This window comes from Crocodylus porosus, unplaced genomic scaffold (genome assembly GCF_001723895.1).
Source record: "Crocodylus porosus isolate Cpor-Errol unplaced genomic scaffold, CroPor_comp1, whole genome shotgun sequence".
Taxonomy (NCBI): Eukaryota; Metazoa; Chordata; order Crocodylia; family Crocodylidae; genus Crocodylus; species Crocodylus porosus.
Genome location: NW_017728932.1, coordinates 15,942,233 through 15,959,014, shown reverse-complemented (window position 1 = coordinate 15,959,014; position 16,782 = coordinate 15,942,233). Strand labels below are relative to the sequence as shown.

The 16,782-nt window shown below is 46.9% G+C and overlaps 1 protein-coding gene across 1 annotated transcript; it reads left to right on the top strand.

The window, feature by feature from the left end:
• Window positions 1-4,192: 4,192 nt before the first annotated feature.
• On the top strand, window positions 4,193-15,690 carry TRPV1 (transient receptor potential cation channel subfamily V member 1). The gene is made up of 15 exons (XM_019545744.1): window positions 4,193-5,879; window positions 6,433-6,599; window positions 6,852-7,004; window positions 7,441-7,581; window positions 8,091-8,389; window positions 8,875-9,051; window positions 9,701-9,865; window positions 10,144-10,242; window positions 10,853-10,923; window positions 11,430-11,595; window positions 11,894-11,960; window positions 12,421-12,737; window positions 13,379-13,506; window positions 14,622-14,737; window positions 15,312-15,690. Exons 1-15 carry the CDS (start codon window positions 5,563-5,565, stop codon window positions 15,476-15,478), a joined length of 2,550 nt encoding a protein of 849 aa, XP_019401289.1. The 5' UTR covers window positions 4,193-5,562; the 3' UTR covers window positions 15,479-15,690.
• Window positions 15,691-16,782: the final 1,092 nt, after the last annotated feature.

Sequence of the window (16,782 nt, the reverse complement as noted above, 5' to 3'; positions counted from 1 at the left end):
TCTACACTCTTTCCTTACGCGACGCTCTGGTTCTCTGAGGCAGTCTCCCTGTCCTACAGGCTAGACTTCACTTCCCCTGTGTGTTAGGACTCTTGCATATTCATTGTCACTTTTGGGTTAGTTTTCATGCAGCAGTGAAACAAGGTGTTCTCTCTGGGTGCAATTCACCCTTAAGAACAACATTCACCCAGGACATAGGTATTTTGGGCATGTAGGTTGTAGGCAGGTGTTAGTGGCACCCTATGCTATTATTGACCTGGTTCCATAAGTGCACTGACCACTTTTAGTGATACACAGAAACTACGTCCCAGCCCTGGAGAGCTTTACCATCTACCGCAAACTAATAGCATGCACAAGACAGCTGTTGAGGGCATGATACGGTGTAAAGGGATTAGTCAGTGAGGAGAGAGCAGCGTGAAAGCAACATCAGCTCTGCTTTTCCCATGAAGGGAAGGGGAAGTACGCAAAGCCCAAGAAATAAGGAGACGCTCCAAAAATGCGTGTGCGCCAGCAGGGGAAGAGTGAAAGAGGGCCTACATCCAGAACTTGGGAAAGGAGTCAGAAGGGGCACTTAGCAGAAAGGGTTAAAAGAAACCTGGGGACTGAGAAGTAGGGAAACCACTGCCGAGCCCTGGGGGGGAAATTTTTTTTTATTTTTTGGATGTACAAAACAGTAATGGGGATAATTGAAGGACTCTGAACATCTAGTTAGTGCAGCTGGAGCAGTCTGACTCTTGCATGGCTCCAAAAGGCTGCCACAAACATCCTAGCTACTAGCTCAGGGTGATGCTGTTTGTTGCGATTCCCTCCTGTAGCTGTGATGGATGGCTGCCATGCCTCACAAAGCAGTAGATGTGTGGTCCAGACACTAGGCAGGAACTTGGGAGACCCACGTTCAGTTCTCCACGTTCAGTTCTCTGCTGTGCCAGGGGTTTTCTAACCCACCTTGGTCAAGTCTCTGTGTCTCTGTATCTGTCTGTTTTACCCCAGTAATGGGGATCAGCGCAGTTTCTCAGACAGACAGCATTTGCTGTCCTCACAGAGACCTGCTAGACACAAGTGTTTGACCTTGTTCTTCTGCCTTCCAGTGTTGATGTAAATTCACAGTAATGTCCTTGAACTGGGACCAGGATTAGAATTCAAGTCATTTTGGCAAGCCCTGCTAGACACGTATCTGATGCTTTTGGCGAGCTGTCCCATTTGTTTCTGCTTCTGCTTGTGAAGGGGAGCTGAACATCAAATCTGAAGCTGCTTTTGCTTTTTAATTTACGTTCTCCAGAACTGTCCATTGTGAGAGGTCTAGGCAGCAGCTGACGCTGTTGAAACGCTGGTACGTAGTGCACTTGGGCAGGACCTTGTTTCTCAGGAGTTGCCTACAATTTTCTTTGGTGTTTGTTCACAGTGAGAAGACAGCTGAAGAGCTGTTGTGCTGAAATGCTCTTTTGCTCTTTTCTTGTCTACGTGTGCTGGGGTTGTATTGGGATGTTCATCCCCTGTTTGGAATTTATAAACATTAGCCTTTTCTGAATTGCTTTGTTCTGTAATCCTGAGCTGCTCATGGAGCTGGCACACAGCCACTATAATTCCAGAAGGCTGCTTTATTACATGACTGTTCTTTTGGGTTTTCCATGGAAATGGTCCATCTTTCACACCAGTCTTCTACGTAGAGGCAGGGCCGCAAGAGAAATTAGACTGTGCAGCCTTGTGTCCTTCAATATAGAAGTCTTTCCTATAACAGGTTCTAGATGGGGCTTCATTTTTCTTAAAGAAATGTTGCTGGACACCGGCCTCCACAACTTTCCCTGAGACACATGCAGTGAATTTGATCCTGTGTGGGTTATGCAAACCTATGGGTAAACTCCAATTCTGAAGTGTTCCTTTTATTGCCTTTCCCCTTGTGTGTGTGTGTGATCTGATTGTCTGTCCCCTGCTCTTGCAAATGGACACCAACTCAATCCTCTCCTGTCTCTGGTCTTACTTGCTCTTCAGCATCCGTGCTACTGATACCCTGAAATGTGGTGGTGTGTCTGTAACCCAAACTGGAAAACGATGTCGTTGCCTCTGCTCTTTTACTCTTCTTGAAAGCTGCTGGCTTCACAGTCCATCTGGAGGGCCTCCTCTTAGTGTAGGTCTAGGAGCAGAATCAAGCCCGGAGACTTGCAGGTAGATTTGAGGTCTGGTGTGTGGTAGATAGAGTAATTCACTGTCCCACAGTTCCCCATTCGTTCTCCAGTGAAATAAAACCAGCCTACACTGGATAACGAAATACTTCATGTTTTTGAGCTGTGCCGTTTTGCTAATTGCATTAATATTTAAAAGCCAACTAATGTAAGAATGTATTATTTACATGAATCATAGTATGAAAATGGTCTAATAAAATGGCATTAAGATAGTTTGTTGTTATTCGAGTCCATCAGCTCTGTTCAGAACCAAACACTCAAACTCCTCTTTGGATACCACGTAGTTTTTTTATGATAACATCCTCAACAACCAGGGGAAAGATGAAGAGGTACAACGTATTCTACAGATTTCTGTTAGTGGCATGAGCAGCAGACCTACAAAAACCAAGTGATTTTTCCTTGCTTTTGTTTTGTTTTGTTTTTTTGGCCAGACTGAATGTGTTTGTGAAGAGGAAATCTGGAAAGGAGTGTCCATTACTAAATGTAATTTGGGGAAGGGAAAAAAAAACAACATTGAGATTCTTGTAAAGAGCTTTGATACACTCCCGGGATTTGCTGCTGCTGTTGCTTCTGCTTCCAGGATTGTTCTTAATGATTTTATTACTCAAGTCCTCATTTTTTCTGATGAACGTACCCTGACTCAAACCATCTGAGTGTAGAACAACCCTGCAGACAAATGAAGTGGTTGGGAGAACAGTTGTTGCTCCACTCAAATCACCTAAGAAGAGGACTCCCCAAGCACTGAAGTTCTTGAAACGGTAGGGGTAAAATCTCCTGCAGATCAAGAGCTCTCACTGAGACTGGACTGCTCTGCAGCTCTCGTAAGTCCTGCCTGTGTATTTGAATAGCATGCTTGTACACTGTTTGTGAATTGCTCCTTAGTAAGACTCGCTAATTTTAGAGCGTTGTAAGCAAAATCTCCTTTTTCTCCCTTGCTGCATATGCTTAAATCTTGATATCCCTGTATTAGAAGAGCCCAAATTATGTACACTTTATTGGGATAGCCCGTGCAAAGCTCCAAACTTTGTTCTACAGAGTTTTGCAGTTTCACTTATATTGCAAATTCATGTCTGCCTGAAGACGGTAGCTTTGCATTCAGTGGGAAATCTCAACCAAGTGCTTTTAGAAAGTGCATGGAATGACTAAAGCAAGGTTGAGGGATGTCGGTGGGGAGAGGAGACCAAGCCCTGCTCTTTCCCACTGAACCTGTTCTGTTTCCAGGGCTGTACTTGTACAGTCAGAGCTACATCGCCTGACAGGAGACCACATGCATCTCCCACATGGCTGTGCTCTTTGCCCAGGGCTTTGTATTTTTCTAAACATTTTAAAACATTTTTATTAATTCCTTCTTGAATTTAATTGTCCTTCAGGATTTTTAATAGCAAATTCTAAATGATAAATTCATCTCCTTGCATTATTTCTCATGTTAGTTTTAAGAAATAGTATTTTCTATTTATTTTTGTGAAGGGGGACACAGATGTAGAACACTGAGTCAAGAACCATACAGGTGGAAATTTAATTTCATCTCTCGCTCTCCTGTTTTCACCTGCTGTCCATGTAAAGTCACGCATGGTTTAGATCTTTAGATATCTATCCTGCATCATTATAGAAAAGTCAGCTAGGCAACAAAGATCTCATTCTATTTTTAATTTAATAGAAAATCACATTAAGACACTGGACAAAATGGTACTGAAAATCCTGGTCTATCCTAAACTATGGTCTTGCTAACACTCGACCATCATGTATTTGTGAGAACTGAACTTGGGTAGAAGTATGTTTCTGAATCTGATCACTCCAGGCATGTGGAACAATATTTAGCACTGAGATCTGTTTATTGGTGATGGGACTTTCTGTTGCATGGCTTTATAAAATTCCTACAGTCAAATTATTAACGTTTCCAGGACAGCGTGGGGTTTTGGGGAATGTTTCCTTGCATCTTCCAGACCTTCGGAAACCTGGTGGTGCCAGAGCTCCAAAGGAGAACAGTGCCTTGTTTTCTCTACTACTCAAATAGCAAAATGAGCAGTGGTTGCTAAGTGCCTTCTTTTATCAGTTTGGCTCCTTTCCTTTCATTCAGACGGGATGGACAGTTGGCTGCTTATAACACTTCAGTAAGAGAGCAGACAAAAGATGTTCTCTGTCTCAATTTTAGCCTATGTACTGCGCTCTGTCATTGTGTTCACAATTGTAAATTGGGTCGGATCCAGGCAGCTCCACTATCTAGTGACTTTTTCATTTCTCTTTTTCTTAGTGTCCCTAAGCTGACTTCCAGTTTCCGCATACCACTTGCTTCCTGGCTGCCCTTCCTGGGCTCGCTTTGCTCCTTTCTGCTAGTTCAGCGCTGTGGTAGCGCCATTGCAATCCTTGCGTGGTAACTGTCCACACTTGCAGCATGTCCCTTTCTTCCAGCATGGCTGAGATGCAGCTACCTTGTGCTGGGATGGCAGTTCAGGCTCTGTCCATGTGGATGATAAGGCAGCCCTCAAAAGTGCCATCCTAAACTTCTCCCTGTAGAAGACTTAATTATTGCCTCACTTATGATGTGCCTCTGGCAGAGAAACGCACCTGTAGCAGCTCAGCCTCACCTTCGTGGTCCCGTCTTTTGAATCCTTCCCAGCAACACCATACACTGCAAATTGGCTGGACCCATCTGTTTCATTCATTTTACCATCCCTCCTCTCTCCATCCCTTTCTCGTCAGCTCTCCTTAGGATCAGCCCTTTACTTTTTCCGGCATATCCCTCAGTTAACACAGCTGGCCCCTTCCGCTTCTCATGCCCTGTGAATCTTGTCCTATGGACTAAGAGCTGGATGGAGGGCAAGGGCGGTGGGTGACAAGGAGTTTGTGTTTGAGCCTGAATCTGTGTCCGTGCACACTGGGGTAGGCATAACTCCACTGGTGGAAGGAAGTTCTTTAGGCCCTAATCATTCACAGAGCAGCTGAGCTGTTTTCTCCTGGCCGGGCCTCTCCGATGCCTCAAGCTGTTGTGCTCCCTTAACATGGTGCATAAGGATGATCTTCCATTTCTGAGGGAGGCCGGTTGGGTTTAGGGTGAGGCTGCAGAACCCTTTGTTGCTGGGCTGTCTTGTAGGAAGTGTGTCTATTTCATTGCCTTTGGCTAGTGTTCAAGGCTTTTGGAGTGATGTAGTTACACACTACAGGGCAGTAGTGAGCCACTCATCTGACAAAATGGTGGCGACTCCAACAGGAGAGTGCATTGCTTGGGTAGCTCAGTGCCTCCTGGTGGGGAGAGGCCTGGGTAGTAAGGGAGGTTTCCTGGCTTGTGGGTACAACAGCCTGCTTCCTCCTGTTGTTGAAGGAAAATCCCAGAGCAAGTGATGGTGTTAGTATCCCTGGGTTCCTTGCAGACTGCCCGTGAACCATGTCATCCATCCTGGGAATGATGAAGAAATTCGGCAGCTCTGATGTGGAGGAATCTGAAGTCACCGACGAGCACACGGACGGGGAGGATTCGACTCTGGGGACCCCTGACAGCCTGCAGGGCACCCAGAGCACCAAGTTGCAGCCACCCCCCAAAAGCAACATCTTTAGCCGCCGAGGGCGATTCGTGATGGGAGACAGTGATAAGGACATGGCTCCCATGGACTCCTTCTACCCGATGGACCACTTGATGTGTCCACCCATTATCAAGTTCAGTGCCAATTTGGAAAGAGGAAAGCTTCACCATCATTTTGGCAAGTAAGTTGCTGTTGCAGTGGTGTAGCTTGACAGGGGTTGTTGGCTTACTGTACCACGGTGTTTGACATCTACAGCAGGTAAACTAGTGATTCCTAGGCTGAAGAATGGAAGAGCCTCCAATACTAGGTTTCACTGCATGACCATTGCCCATCCTGGATTTGTATTCCAGGTAATCACCCAGTGAAGCCCATAAGAGCTGTGGGTCACCAACATGTCTGAAAATGACGCTGTTGGGTATCTTGCTCTTAATTCGTGGCTAGTCAGTCACTCACCCAAGACCATAGAGTGCATCACTAGCAGTGTCAGGAGATTCTGGTTCCCAGGCCTGTAGTCTGACCACTATTCCCTCCTGCTTCCCTGGACTTGAACCCTTAACTTTTCACCAAGGCCTTCGTTTGCCTAGACCTCCGTGACTTTACAGACTTTGCAGCTCCATGCACATAGCAGTGACATGTGCTGCTCTGCCAGAAATTAAGGCACCATTGGCTGATGGTGTTTAAGTCTGGCAGTTTTTTGGCCTTATGTCTCAGTAACTTCAAATTCCCCTTGTCAGGCTTTTGTCCACTGAGTCCATCACAAGCTGCTCAGACAAAGCTTTCAAGTACTATGATCGCAGGAGGATCTTTGATGCTGTAGCCCAGGGTGACATAAGTGATCTGGACCACCTGCCGATGTATCTCAGCCGGACCTTGAAGCATCTCACAGATGATGAGTTCAAAGGTACACCAGTCTACCACCAGTGGTGCCATTGGACCTTGAAGCAAAATACTCTGTTAACTACAGGAGAGAGCAAAACCACACCCTGGGTCCTGTTGTCTGCAGTGCTTTTCCAGTTTTCTTTGGAGCTTTTGGGAAAAAAAATTGAGGAACCCTAAGCATGGCTGGTTTTCCCATCCCTTGTAATTGCTGCTTGCTTTGGTAGTGGGCAGGTTTGTAACGACCTCAATATAGCTGTAATCTTTTCTATTCTAGAGCCGGAGACCGGGAAGACCTGTTTGTTGAAAGCCATGCTGAACCTGCACGAAGGGAAAAACAACGCCATTCCCCTGTTGCTGGATATTGCAGAGAAAACAGGCAATCTGAAAGAGTTTGTTAATGCTGGTTATACTGACAACTACTACAAGGGTAAGAGAGGCAGCTGGCATGGCGTGAAACCTTGCCTATTCCTGTGTTAAATGGCCAGAGCTACCCAGAGCTGTCTGGCCCCTCAGCTGTCCCTCTCCAAGGGATCCAGAAGGAGGTTGCTCCTAGGAAAGGAGCACCACGAAGTGCCAGAGACTTTAGTAGTCAGTGCATTCCTGGAATATCTGGATTGCACCTGGGTGTTCACGCTGGTAAAGTGCTAGGGTTGTACAGTCCTGTTTCCATCCTCCATCTCTAGCTGCACACCAGCGTGGTGCTGGGTGTGGTGTGGTGTTTGTCCCTTCAGTTGGTTAATAGAGCCCTGTTAACCCAGCTGGGATTTCTCCCCAGCATTGAGCTAACCTGGGAAGGCAGAGCCCCTAGTGCCTGATGGCTGCCTGCATTAGGGAATTTTCTGGTCTGATGAGTGTTTCCCTAGGTCAGACCGCACTCCATATTGCCATTGAAAGGAGAAATATGTATCTGGTGAAGCTCTTGGTCCAGAATGGAGCAGATGTTCATGCCAGAGCCCACGGCGAGTTCTTCAGAAAAATCAAAGGGAAGCCAGGCTTTTATTTCGGTAGGGGCTTTTATTCATCTTATGGGGTTCAACAAGGAGAAATGCAAAGTCCTGCACTTAAGACAGAGCGATCCCACTCACCAGGACAGGCTGACCAGGGGACTGCCTGGCTGGGCAGCAGCTCTGCAGAAAGGGATCTGGGGGGTCACAGTAGACAATGAGCTGAATAGGAGCCAGCAATGTGCCTTCGTTGCCAAGAAGGCTAACGGCATCAGCACTGGGGAGTCCACATCTGGAGTCCTGTGTTCAGTTTTAGGACACCCACTACAGAAAGGATGCAGAGAAATTGGAGAGGGTCCAGTGGAGGGCAGTGAAAATGGTTGGGGGGCTGGGGCACATGACTTTTGAGGAGAGGCTGAGGGAACGGGGCTTATTTAGAGAAGAGAAGACTGAGAGGGGTCCTGGTGGAAGGCACAAACTGTAGGCTCTCTTCTTGTGAGGGATGTGTAGTGCCCAAGGTGCACAGGGTGTGTTTGCTGACAGGCATTTCTGTGTTGCTTGCCAACTAGGTGAGCTGCCTCTTTCCCTCGCTGCCTGCACCAACCAGCTGTGCATCGTGAAATTCCTCCTGGAGAACCCGTATCAGCCAGCCAACATCGTGGCCGAAGACTCCATGGGAAATACAGTCCTGCATGCGTTGGTGGAAGTGGCAGATAACACCAAAGATAACACCAAGTTTGTCACCAAGATGTACAACAACATTTTGATCCTTGGAGCCAAAATTAACCCAATGCTGAAGCTGGAAGAGCTCACTAACAAGAAGGGCCTGACTCCTTTGACCCTGGCAGCAAAGACAGGGAAGATAGGGGTAGGTGGGCATGCATCAGTCACTGACCTACTACCACCTCAAACAATCCATGGTACAGCCAAAGCGCTGTAAGATTTGTCACAACTCCTGCCTGGACCTAGCAGGTGTATGGCAAGTAAACTTTACAGCCCATCCCAAAACACTCCCTGTTCACCATGGCAGTGACCTCAGAGGGATGTGGAACAGGTGCCTCGGGATTTCTCGTTCAGAGCTGAGGGGCCAAAGGCAGTCGCAAGCCCCAACTTGGGGAGAGCAGAGAAGGTCCTTCTTTGTATTACTGCACCCGGCTCTTTGCTATGTTTGCATTGTTCCATTCCCCAGAACAATGAGATCATTAGCTTGGAGCTTGCCATTAGCAGCTGTCAAGCAGTGCTCTGTGGGGCTGACTCGGAAAGAAACTTGATTTCCTGTGCTACTGAAATGCTGAAGAATCACCACTCCACAAAAGCTAAAATCCTGGTTGCTTATTATTCTCTCGTGATTAGATTTTCGCCTATATCCTCAGACGAGAGATCAAAGACCCCGAGTGTAGGCACCTGTCTAGAAAGTTCACCGAATGGGCCTATGGACCTGTCCACTCCTCTCTGTATGACCTGTCCTCTGTAGACACGTGTGAGAAAAACTCTGTGCTTGAGATCATTGCCTATAGCAGCGAAACCCCTGTAAGTATGGAAACCTCCTCAGCACCTTCCTCAGGGAATTGGTGGTGTCCCTGTGTTCTGCACACAGTGTCTTCCAGCAGGTTTGCAAAGGTTTAAAAGCAAGTGTAAATTGGGAAGACGGCCCTCATTTCTTTCTTGTCATATGCATATGTACTGATGTTCCTTTTGCCCACACACTGCCGCCCAACTGTGGAAGCCAATCTTGGCATTTACCACTCCAAAAATTCCCATTGGCTTGGGGTCAGAGCTACCACCGGCAGGATGCTCACCCATATGCGTAAGGGTTCCACAGCAGTGCCCCAGAGCAAGTCTGTACCTTGTGCTGCTTCTTTGGTTTCCAACAAGGAAGCATTTTCAGGGCACTGGGGGGCAGGACTCCTGGCTTCTGTTGTTAGCTATTCTCCTGACTTACCGTGAGGTGTCAGGCAAGTCACTCTGCCTCGGAGCATCCATCTGTGAAACCAGGATCAGGGTCTTTCTCTGTTTTGTGGGATTTGGATGGGGGATGCTAGGGACAAAGGGGTTTCACTTGCTGTTTGCAAAGCCTCAAAGCACTGCGGGAAGGTGGCATTGCAGGTGTGCTTGCTCAGCTCATGTGCTTACCAGCTGCTTTGAGACTCACCCTCTAGTTGTCTTTATCCCCTTTCAGAATCGCCATGAGATGCTGCTGGTGGAACCACTGAACAGGTTGCTGCAGGACAAGTGGGACCGGTTTGTCAAACACTTGTTTTACTTCAACTTCTGTGTGTACGCCATCCACATCATCATACTCACCATCGCCGCCTACTACCGGCCTGTGAAAAAGGAGAGAGAAGTAAGTGGCTGGTCACACATCTCGGTAACCACCTAGAGGGCAGCTTCTCAGACCTACTCCCTTTTCAAAGCCCATACTCAAGGTGCCGGAGCTCGTTGGACTCCTTTCCTGGAAGGGTGGAAGGACAGAGGAGGGATTTGTCCCACACCACCTACCTTGGAGAATGGAGGGAGCTGTGCACTTTATAGCCACCCTACTGGCAGCTGAGCCCTTTAAACTGCTGAGCAGATGGATCTGTTCCATCTCCCACCATCCTGACCCCACATTCCTATGTCCAGCAGCCTCCTTTCGCATTTGGCTACAGCACTGGGGAGTATTTCCGTGTCACTGGAGAGATCCTGAGCGTGCTGGGTGGTCTCTACTTCTTTTCCAGAGGGGTAAGACATCTGAAATGTCCCTTCTGAAGCTTTGTGAGTAGGTGGGAGTCAAAAGCAGGTTGCCCCTTGTTGGGTTTGGTGGCCAGAAGAATCCATCCCTCACCCCAAAGCCTTAGGTAGTTTGGTGGGGTCTGATGAGTCACTGTCAGCTTCTTACTGAGTCAAAAAGCTAAGGCAAGGCCCTAAAAAGCCTTGGCATGGCTGAGTGGAGATACCAGCCTGGATAAGGCTTTAGGAGGGGGTACTGCCCACAGCCAGGCTTGCCCCATGAAGATCCTCAGTGCCAGCTTCAAGTCAGTTTGCCCTTCTAGTATACAGCTCTGAGCCTTGGGACTCACTGGGACATCTGTTGCTGTTGGGAGGCTCTTGTGGGCTAAGTACGGAGCAGCTGTTCCTCTCCTCCCAGCCTGTACCCTGCTTGGCCAGTCTTCTCTGTACTTCTGAGGGCTCTTGCTGTAGTAGCATCTCGGACAGTCAGGAGCCTGATAAAAGATAAATGGCGTCGTTTTGTAAGGCTGGTATCTCCTTTTGGCAAGCACTTGCATGAAGATTCAGGCTGGAAGTGTATTTGCCCCTTGGATGGCAGCCTTCCCTTCTCATATTCTTGCAGATCCAGTATTTTGTGCAGAGGCGCCCATCGTTCCGGACCCTGCTAGCGGACAGCTACAGTGAGGTTCTTTTGTAAGCTCTCCAGTTTCTCTCTTTGGTGTTTGTGTGAGGTACTCATGAACCTATGTAACCCATAGCCTCAGCTTGGCCTAGGCCTGACCCACAGGGACTTTGTGAGCCCTGATTTTTCCACTAGACCTCAACTTGCCTGCAGGTGAGGAAGAACCAGTGTAGAGATGTCAAGTGATTGGGTTGTGTATCAGAGCAGGGAATTGATCTCAAGGCTCCCGGCTTCCACCTGGGTGGGTGCACTGGGGTTGCGCTGACACCTCGCCTGTCTTCAGGGGGGTCTGCGGCTTGGCAGGATTTGAACCATTTGCCTTGGCCAGCTGGGGGCTGTTACACAATCCAGCCCCCTGAAATGGTACCCAGTTCTGTGCTGAGGGAGCAGCGCTCTGGGACTCGGGGCATGTCTGGTAGAAGGGCTTTGTGATGGCTGCGTCTGCCCCTACGTTCCTCCTTGTATGTCAGGCCTGGTAGAATCTGTGCCCACCACTAAGACCCTGCTCGCCTTTCAGCTTTGTCCACTCGCTGCTCCTGCTGAGCTCTCTGGTGCTGTACTTCAGTGGGCAGGAACTGTATGTGGCTTCCATGGTCTTCTCTCTGGCATTGGGCTGGGCTAACATGCTGTACTACACCCGAGGCTTCCAGCAGATGGGCATTTACTCGGTCATGATTGAGAAGGTGAGTCTGGGCAACAGCTGTCTGTTTTGTAGACCCCCACTAGAGGTGATCCGGCCAACTTACCCATAGAGAGGGTCAAAGAGCCGACAGTCTTTACAAAGTCCAGGGTGCTTGGCACGTTGTGTTTTGTTTTATTTAAACCACATGTATGTTTTATTTTCTGTATGACAAACTTGGCTCTGGCATAGGGCCAGTTCACAGCAAAGGGTCTTCAAGCAACCAGGACTTGCTGACAGTTGCAAGTGCAGTTTGTATTGAATTTCTGCGAATATGAAAATGTTCCATTTCCCTCTTGCAGATGATCCTGAGAGACTTATGTCGCTTCATGTTTGTCTACCTAGTATTTCTCTTGGGATTTTCCACAGGTAATATTGTCTTGCCCCTTTTTAAAAATGTCAGATTCTTTTAAAGAACAAATTCAGACAGTTGAGATGTCCCCTTATTCAGTGAAAACAAAGAAATGTAGAAAAGATAAAGAACAATAAAATGTAGCACTTTCCAGGTGCAGCTTTCTTCTGTCCTTCAAGGTGTTTTATAAACCTGGCTTAGCTGCATTATTCTCATTTGACTGATGGGCAGGGAAGAACCTAAGACACCACATTTTTGAATGATCAGAAACTCTCCGAGGGAGGGAGACAGTTTTAGAGTCTTATTCTTTTTCCCCCAAAAGGTTCTGATCTCTGAATTTCCAGCTGTGACCCATGACCACCCCCATATGGTGCCTAGTCTGGTATCCTGTTGCATATTTCTCACTGTTTGCACAACCGACATGGTCTCACCCTTTCATTTTAATCTTGCACTCATGGCTGCTCCTGTCTGCAATAGCGGTGGTGACTCTGATTGAAGATGACAATGAGGGACAAGACAACAGCACTGCTGACTGTCCCCGATGCTGCCAACTGAAGCGTAGCCGCACATCCTACAACAACCTTTACTACACCTGCCTGGAGCTGTTCAAGTTCACCATTGGCATGGGGGATCTGGAGTTCACCGAGAATTACAGGTTCAAGTCTGTCTTTGTCATCCTGTTGGTCCTGTACGTGATCCTCACCTACATCCTCCTGCTCAATATGCTCATTGCCCTGATGGGGGAAACGGTGAACAAGATCGCACAAGAGAGCAAGAGCATTTGGAAACTCCAGGTTGGTTGGCTTCTCCCCTGGGATTCTGCTATTTCTGTTGGCATCAGAACCAGCGTGTGTGAGTGGTGACTGCATTCAAGGGAGGCTGGAAGAGCTGGTGTGTTCCTAAACTAACAGACCTTCCTCATTTTCTGTCTCCTGATTCCTGAACCATCAAAATACGCCTTTAAAACTTGGCCTCCTCTTTCCCTTTCTCGTATACAATGCACTGCTTCAGAGAAGTTCCCAGGGCGCCTGAGATGTTTACCATCTAAGAAATTAAATACTATTTTTTTAGAACTAAATATTAATAGAGTTGAGAACAAAGAGGCAATTTTTGGCTTTTGACAATAGGAAATGAAGGTCAGCACTTGGAAGAACAGGGTTTGTGTAGGGGGGCCGAGTGCCTGCTGCTAGTCTTGCAGACTGTGCTGTGTTAGCAATTACTTTGCTTAAGAAAATGAACATAGTCATTCCAGCTACAACAATCCATCTTTTTAAGTAACATACACTTGTAGAAAAATTTTGCAGTGGGTGTAATCATTGCCACTGGGGAGGGTGAAAACTTGGGGATTCTTCTTAAAGAGGTACGACTTGATGTTCATATAAATGCATCTAAACCACAGCTGTTTCACATTCCTCTCACTTGTTTCTCCTGGTAGAGAGCCATCACCATCCTGGACATTGAGAACAGCTACCTGAACTGTGTGAGACGCTCATTCCGATCTGGGAAGAGAGTCTTAGTGGGGACGACACCTGACGGCAAGGATGATTATAGATGGTGCTTCAGGTAACCTGATTATGTCCTAAATAGATCACTTCTGGCAGAGATGTGTTCACAGAGCTAGGATAGTTCAATAACAGACACTGGGAAGGGGGACTTTTTTCCTTCCTGGACTTGTGACCACACTGAGGATGAACAAGTGTTACCCTCAGGGTGTTCTTGTTCAGAGACCTGTATGAAACAGCTTCTTAGTCCAGTCCCTTCTTGACTTGAATCCACCACAAAGTTAAATGTCATCCCAGTGGGCACTAAGTAATGGCACAGTCTTAGCAGAGAGGCTGTAGCCTCTCTGCAGTGGACCTGGCAATGCTGGCTCTAGTCTGGGAGGACTGCATGTGGAGCAGCGTGGCATGCTTGAGGGCAGCACAGTCAGCTGCATCCTAGACTTGGGCTTCCTCACCTTGAAGTACCAATTCTGGCGACAGGGATGAAATTGCCAAAATGCTCCCAAACTCTGAAGTCTATCTCAGTGTGGGGCTTGGGAAGGACTGCTCTGTTAAGTTCCCGTTGATTTAACCATGTGGACTAGACACTGTACTGGTATTCAGTTGCATTTATGACAGTCCATCTGTTGGGTGCCAAAATACTAGACAGACCATTCATCTTAAAGCAATACCACGTCCCCTCCTGCAGTGCTTCCCATCACTGAAATGTCAAGGCAGTATTATAGTTGGCCTGGCAATGACAAGACATGGAAGCCAAGTTGATTTCTTTCCAGGCCTGTTTTTATGTTGCTTTACTGCTTGGACCTCAAAAGTTCATGGTGACATGAAGTTTTCCATGGGGAGAATCTGACCTAAAATATGGAGATCAAGGGTCTGATCTCTGTAACCAGGAGTCCCAGAACATACTGACCATTAAACCTGCAGAGAACTTCAGTTCATTGTTAATGCTGGGCTAGCGCCGTTCTGAAACGCTTCCAGGGACAGGGCTATATGCATTACAGACTCAAACAGTAATAATTGCTGTTCTACATGTGCAAGAAAAATGCATTGTGCACAGTGTCCTTGAGACTCTGGATTGTTTTCTGGGGAATAAATCCAAGCCCTTTGGTAGGCAGTTGCTCTTGTTGTTCTCTCTCCAGAGCTGAGCAGCGAATCCATTTCTTTTTCTCTCTCCAGAGTTGATGAGGTGAACTGGTCCACATGGAACACAAATTTGGGCATAATCAATGAGGACCCTGGATACTTTGGAGATTTGAAGAGAAACTCCAGTTTTTCCTTTAAAGCAGGCAGAGGTGAGGATTTCAGAAACATAACACACCTTCATTCTTGATGTATTCTGACAGGATGGGACTACAGGTTGGTTACAGAGCCAGCACAGTCTAATGGTTAGAGCCATTTCTACATTTCCTAATGATGGTTGCAATAGTTAAATGAGCTGCTGTTGAACTGAGACTATTGTGTAACTGGGTGAAAGTGAGCTGATTCATTATTAATGAAACAGTTGCATTTTTGGAAATTCCCCACAAATTCCTCCTCCTTCTCTCTGGAAACTTTGGGAGGTGTGTAACAGGCAGGAAATCCTGAAAGAGCTAAGCTGGGTGGCAGCAGCCATGGAGAGCTGGAGCAGCGACCTCCTGAGGCTGAGCCTTGCCAAGCCACGGTTCAATAAGCACTGCAAAAAAACCCTGCTAAGGTCTGTCAATACTGCACTTGGCAGCTCAAAGACAGAAGAATAAAACCCTCGCTAAAACTGGACTTCTCACTTCTGCTTTATTCTGTTGTTGGCCTCCCACACTGGAATTGCTCTGTACTGTTTTTCTATGAAAGTGTGTGGTGGGAAACATTAACTGCTTTTTTCCTTACAAGTTTCAGGGAAAAACTGGAAGACTTTAGTTCCCCTACTGAGAGATGGCAGCAGACGGGAAGAGGCGCCAAAGCTGACAGAAGAAGTCAAGTTTAAATCTGTTTTGGAGCCTTGTTACGAGTCTGACAACTTCAAGGCACCGACAGATTCAATTCCAAAGTCGGCATAACTGTGTTGTTGGTGTATTTCTTTTATAAGTATTATTATTATTATTATTATTATTATTTTTAGTTTTCAGGAGAAGGTCAGTTCTTATTGCCTCTGCGATCACAGGGTCCCCCCTAGGAGAGGAGGGCTTTCTGGGGAAGGCTTAAAGGGAATGAGGAAGACCCTGTATGTAGTAGTTCACTGACTATGCTAAGTAAACAGCTTGTTGTTTTACGCTCATGTCTCCGTCGTTATTTCAAACATTAATCTGACAGAAATCAGTCTTTGTTCCTCTTCCCTCGCTAGATATTATTTTCCTCCAGAGACACCACTCAATAAGACTTCACAGGGCCAGTAAAGACAGGAAATGAACCAAGTGATTTTGCACACAGTGGCTGCATCTACACAAGTGGTGGACTGCACAGGCATTTAGTACTTGCAGAACCAAGTACTACATGACTGGGCAGTAACCGGCATTACTGTGCAGTACTGTTCCTGCACATTTTTTTTTCTGATGCTTCTGTGCAGTAGCTCGTTGCTACTGCGCACCTTTGCCATCACAGTTAGTGCCCCCCAGTGCTACAGCATAGTAGCAATGAGCTACTGCGCCATAGTGTCTTATGTAGACGCGCCTGCTAAGGAGCACTTCCTTGCCAACGGGTGGAATATTTACAAGAGGCCCAGACTTTGCAGGTTCCTACCTGGGCCCAAAGAAAAGACCTATAAGTCTATGGGATTCCAGTGCTGACTCCTCGCCTTCAAAGCCTCATTTTCTCCTTGGAGGTGCCTCTGTTCCTTGGTGAAATGCCTTCCAGCATCCTCCTTTCTGCTTCCTTGCCTGGGATAGAAATACAAAGCACTTAGCGCCGGCAGCTTTAAGATGTTGCTAAAAAACCCTGCAACTTTTCACTCCTTTCAGAGTCAGGAGCATTTGGCTTTATTGCTAAGAAAATGAGCCACCTCCCAGGTTTTTTCTGTGCCTACAGCTACCACTGTATTGGTTTGGTTATTGCGTAGAGCCACATCAACTTTGTAAAACCAAAAAACCCAAATTTCCATTATGCCAAATACATGAAGACATAATCTGTTTAAAATTTCCTAAAATCAACGTTTATAATTAGCTGGGATGACATGATATGCATTAAAGAAGGCAAGAGTGCCAATTTAGCATTAATTAAACATTTGATGTAAACCACCCTGAGCCTTCTTTGAGTAGGGGGGCACATAAATCAAATGCCAAAAATGGAGGAGGTCTGTCTTTGCTCAGGTAATGCTGATGGTTTGGGGGATGGGAGTGGGGGAGCTGCCATGATGCTTTTTGCTTCA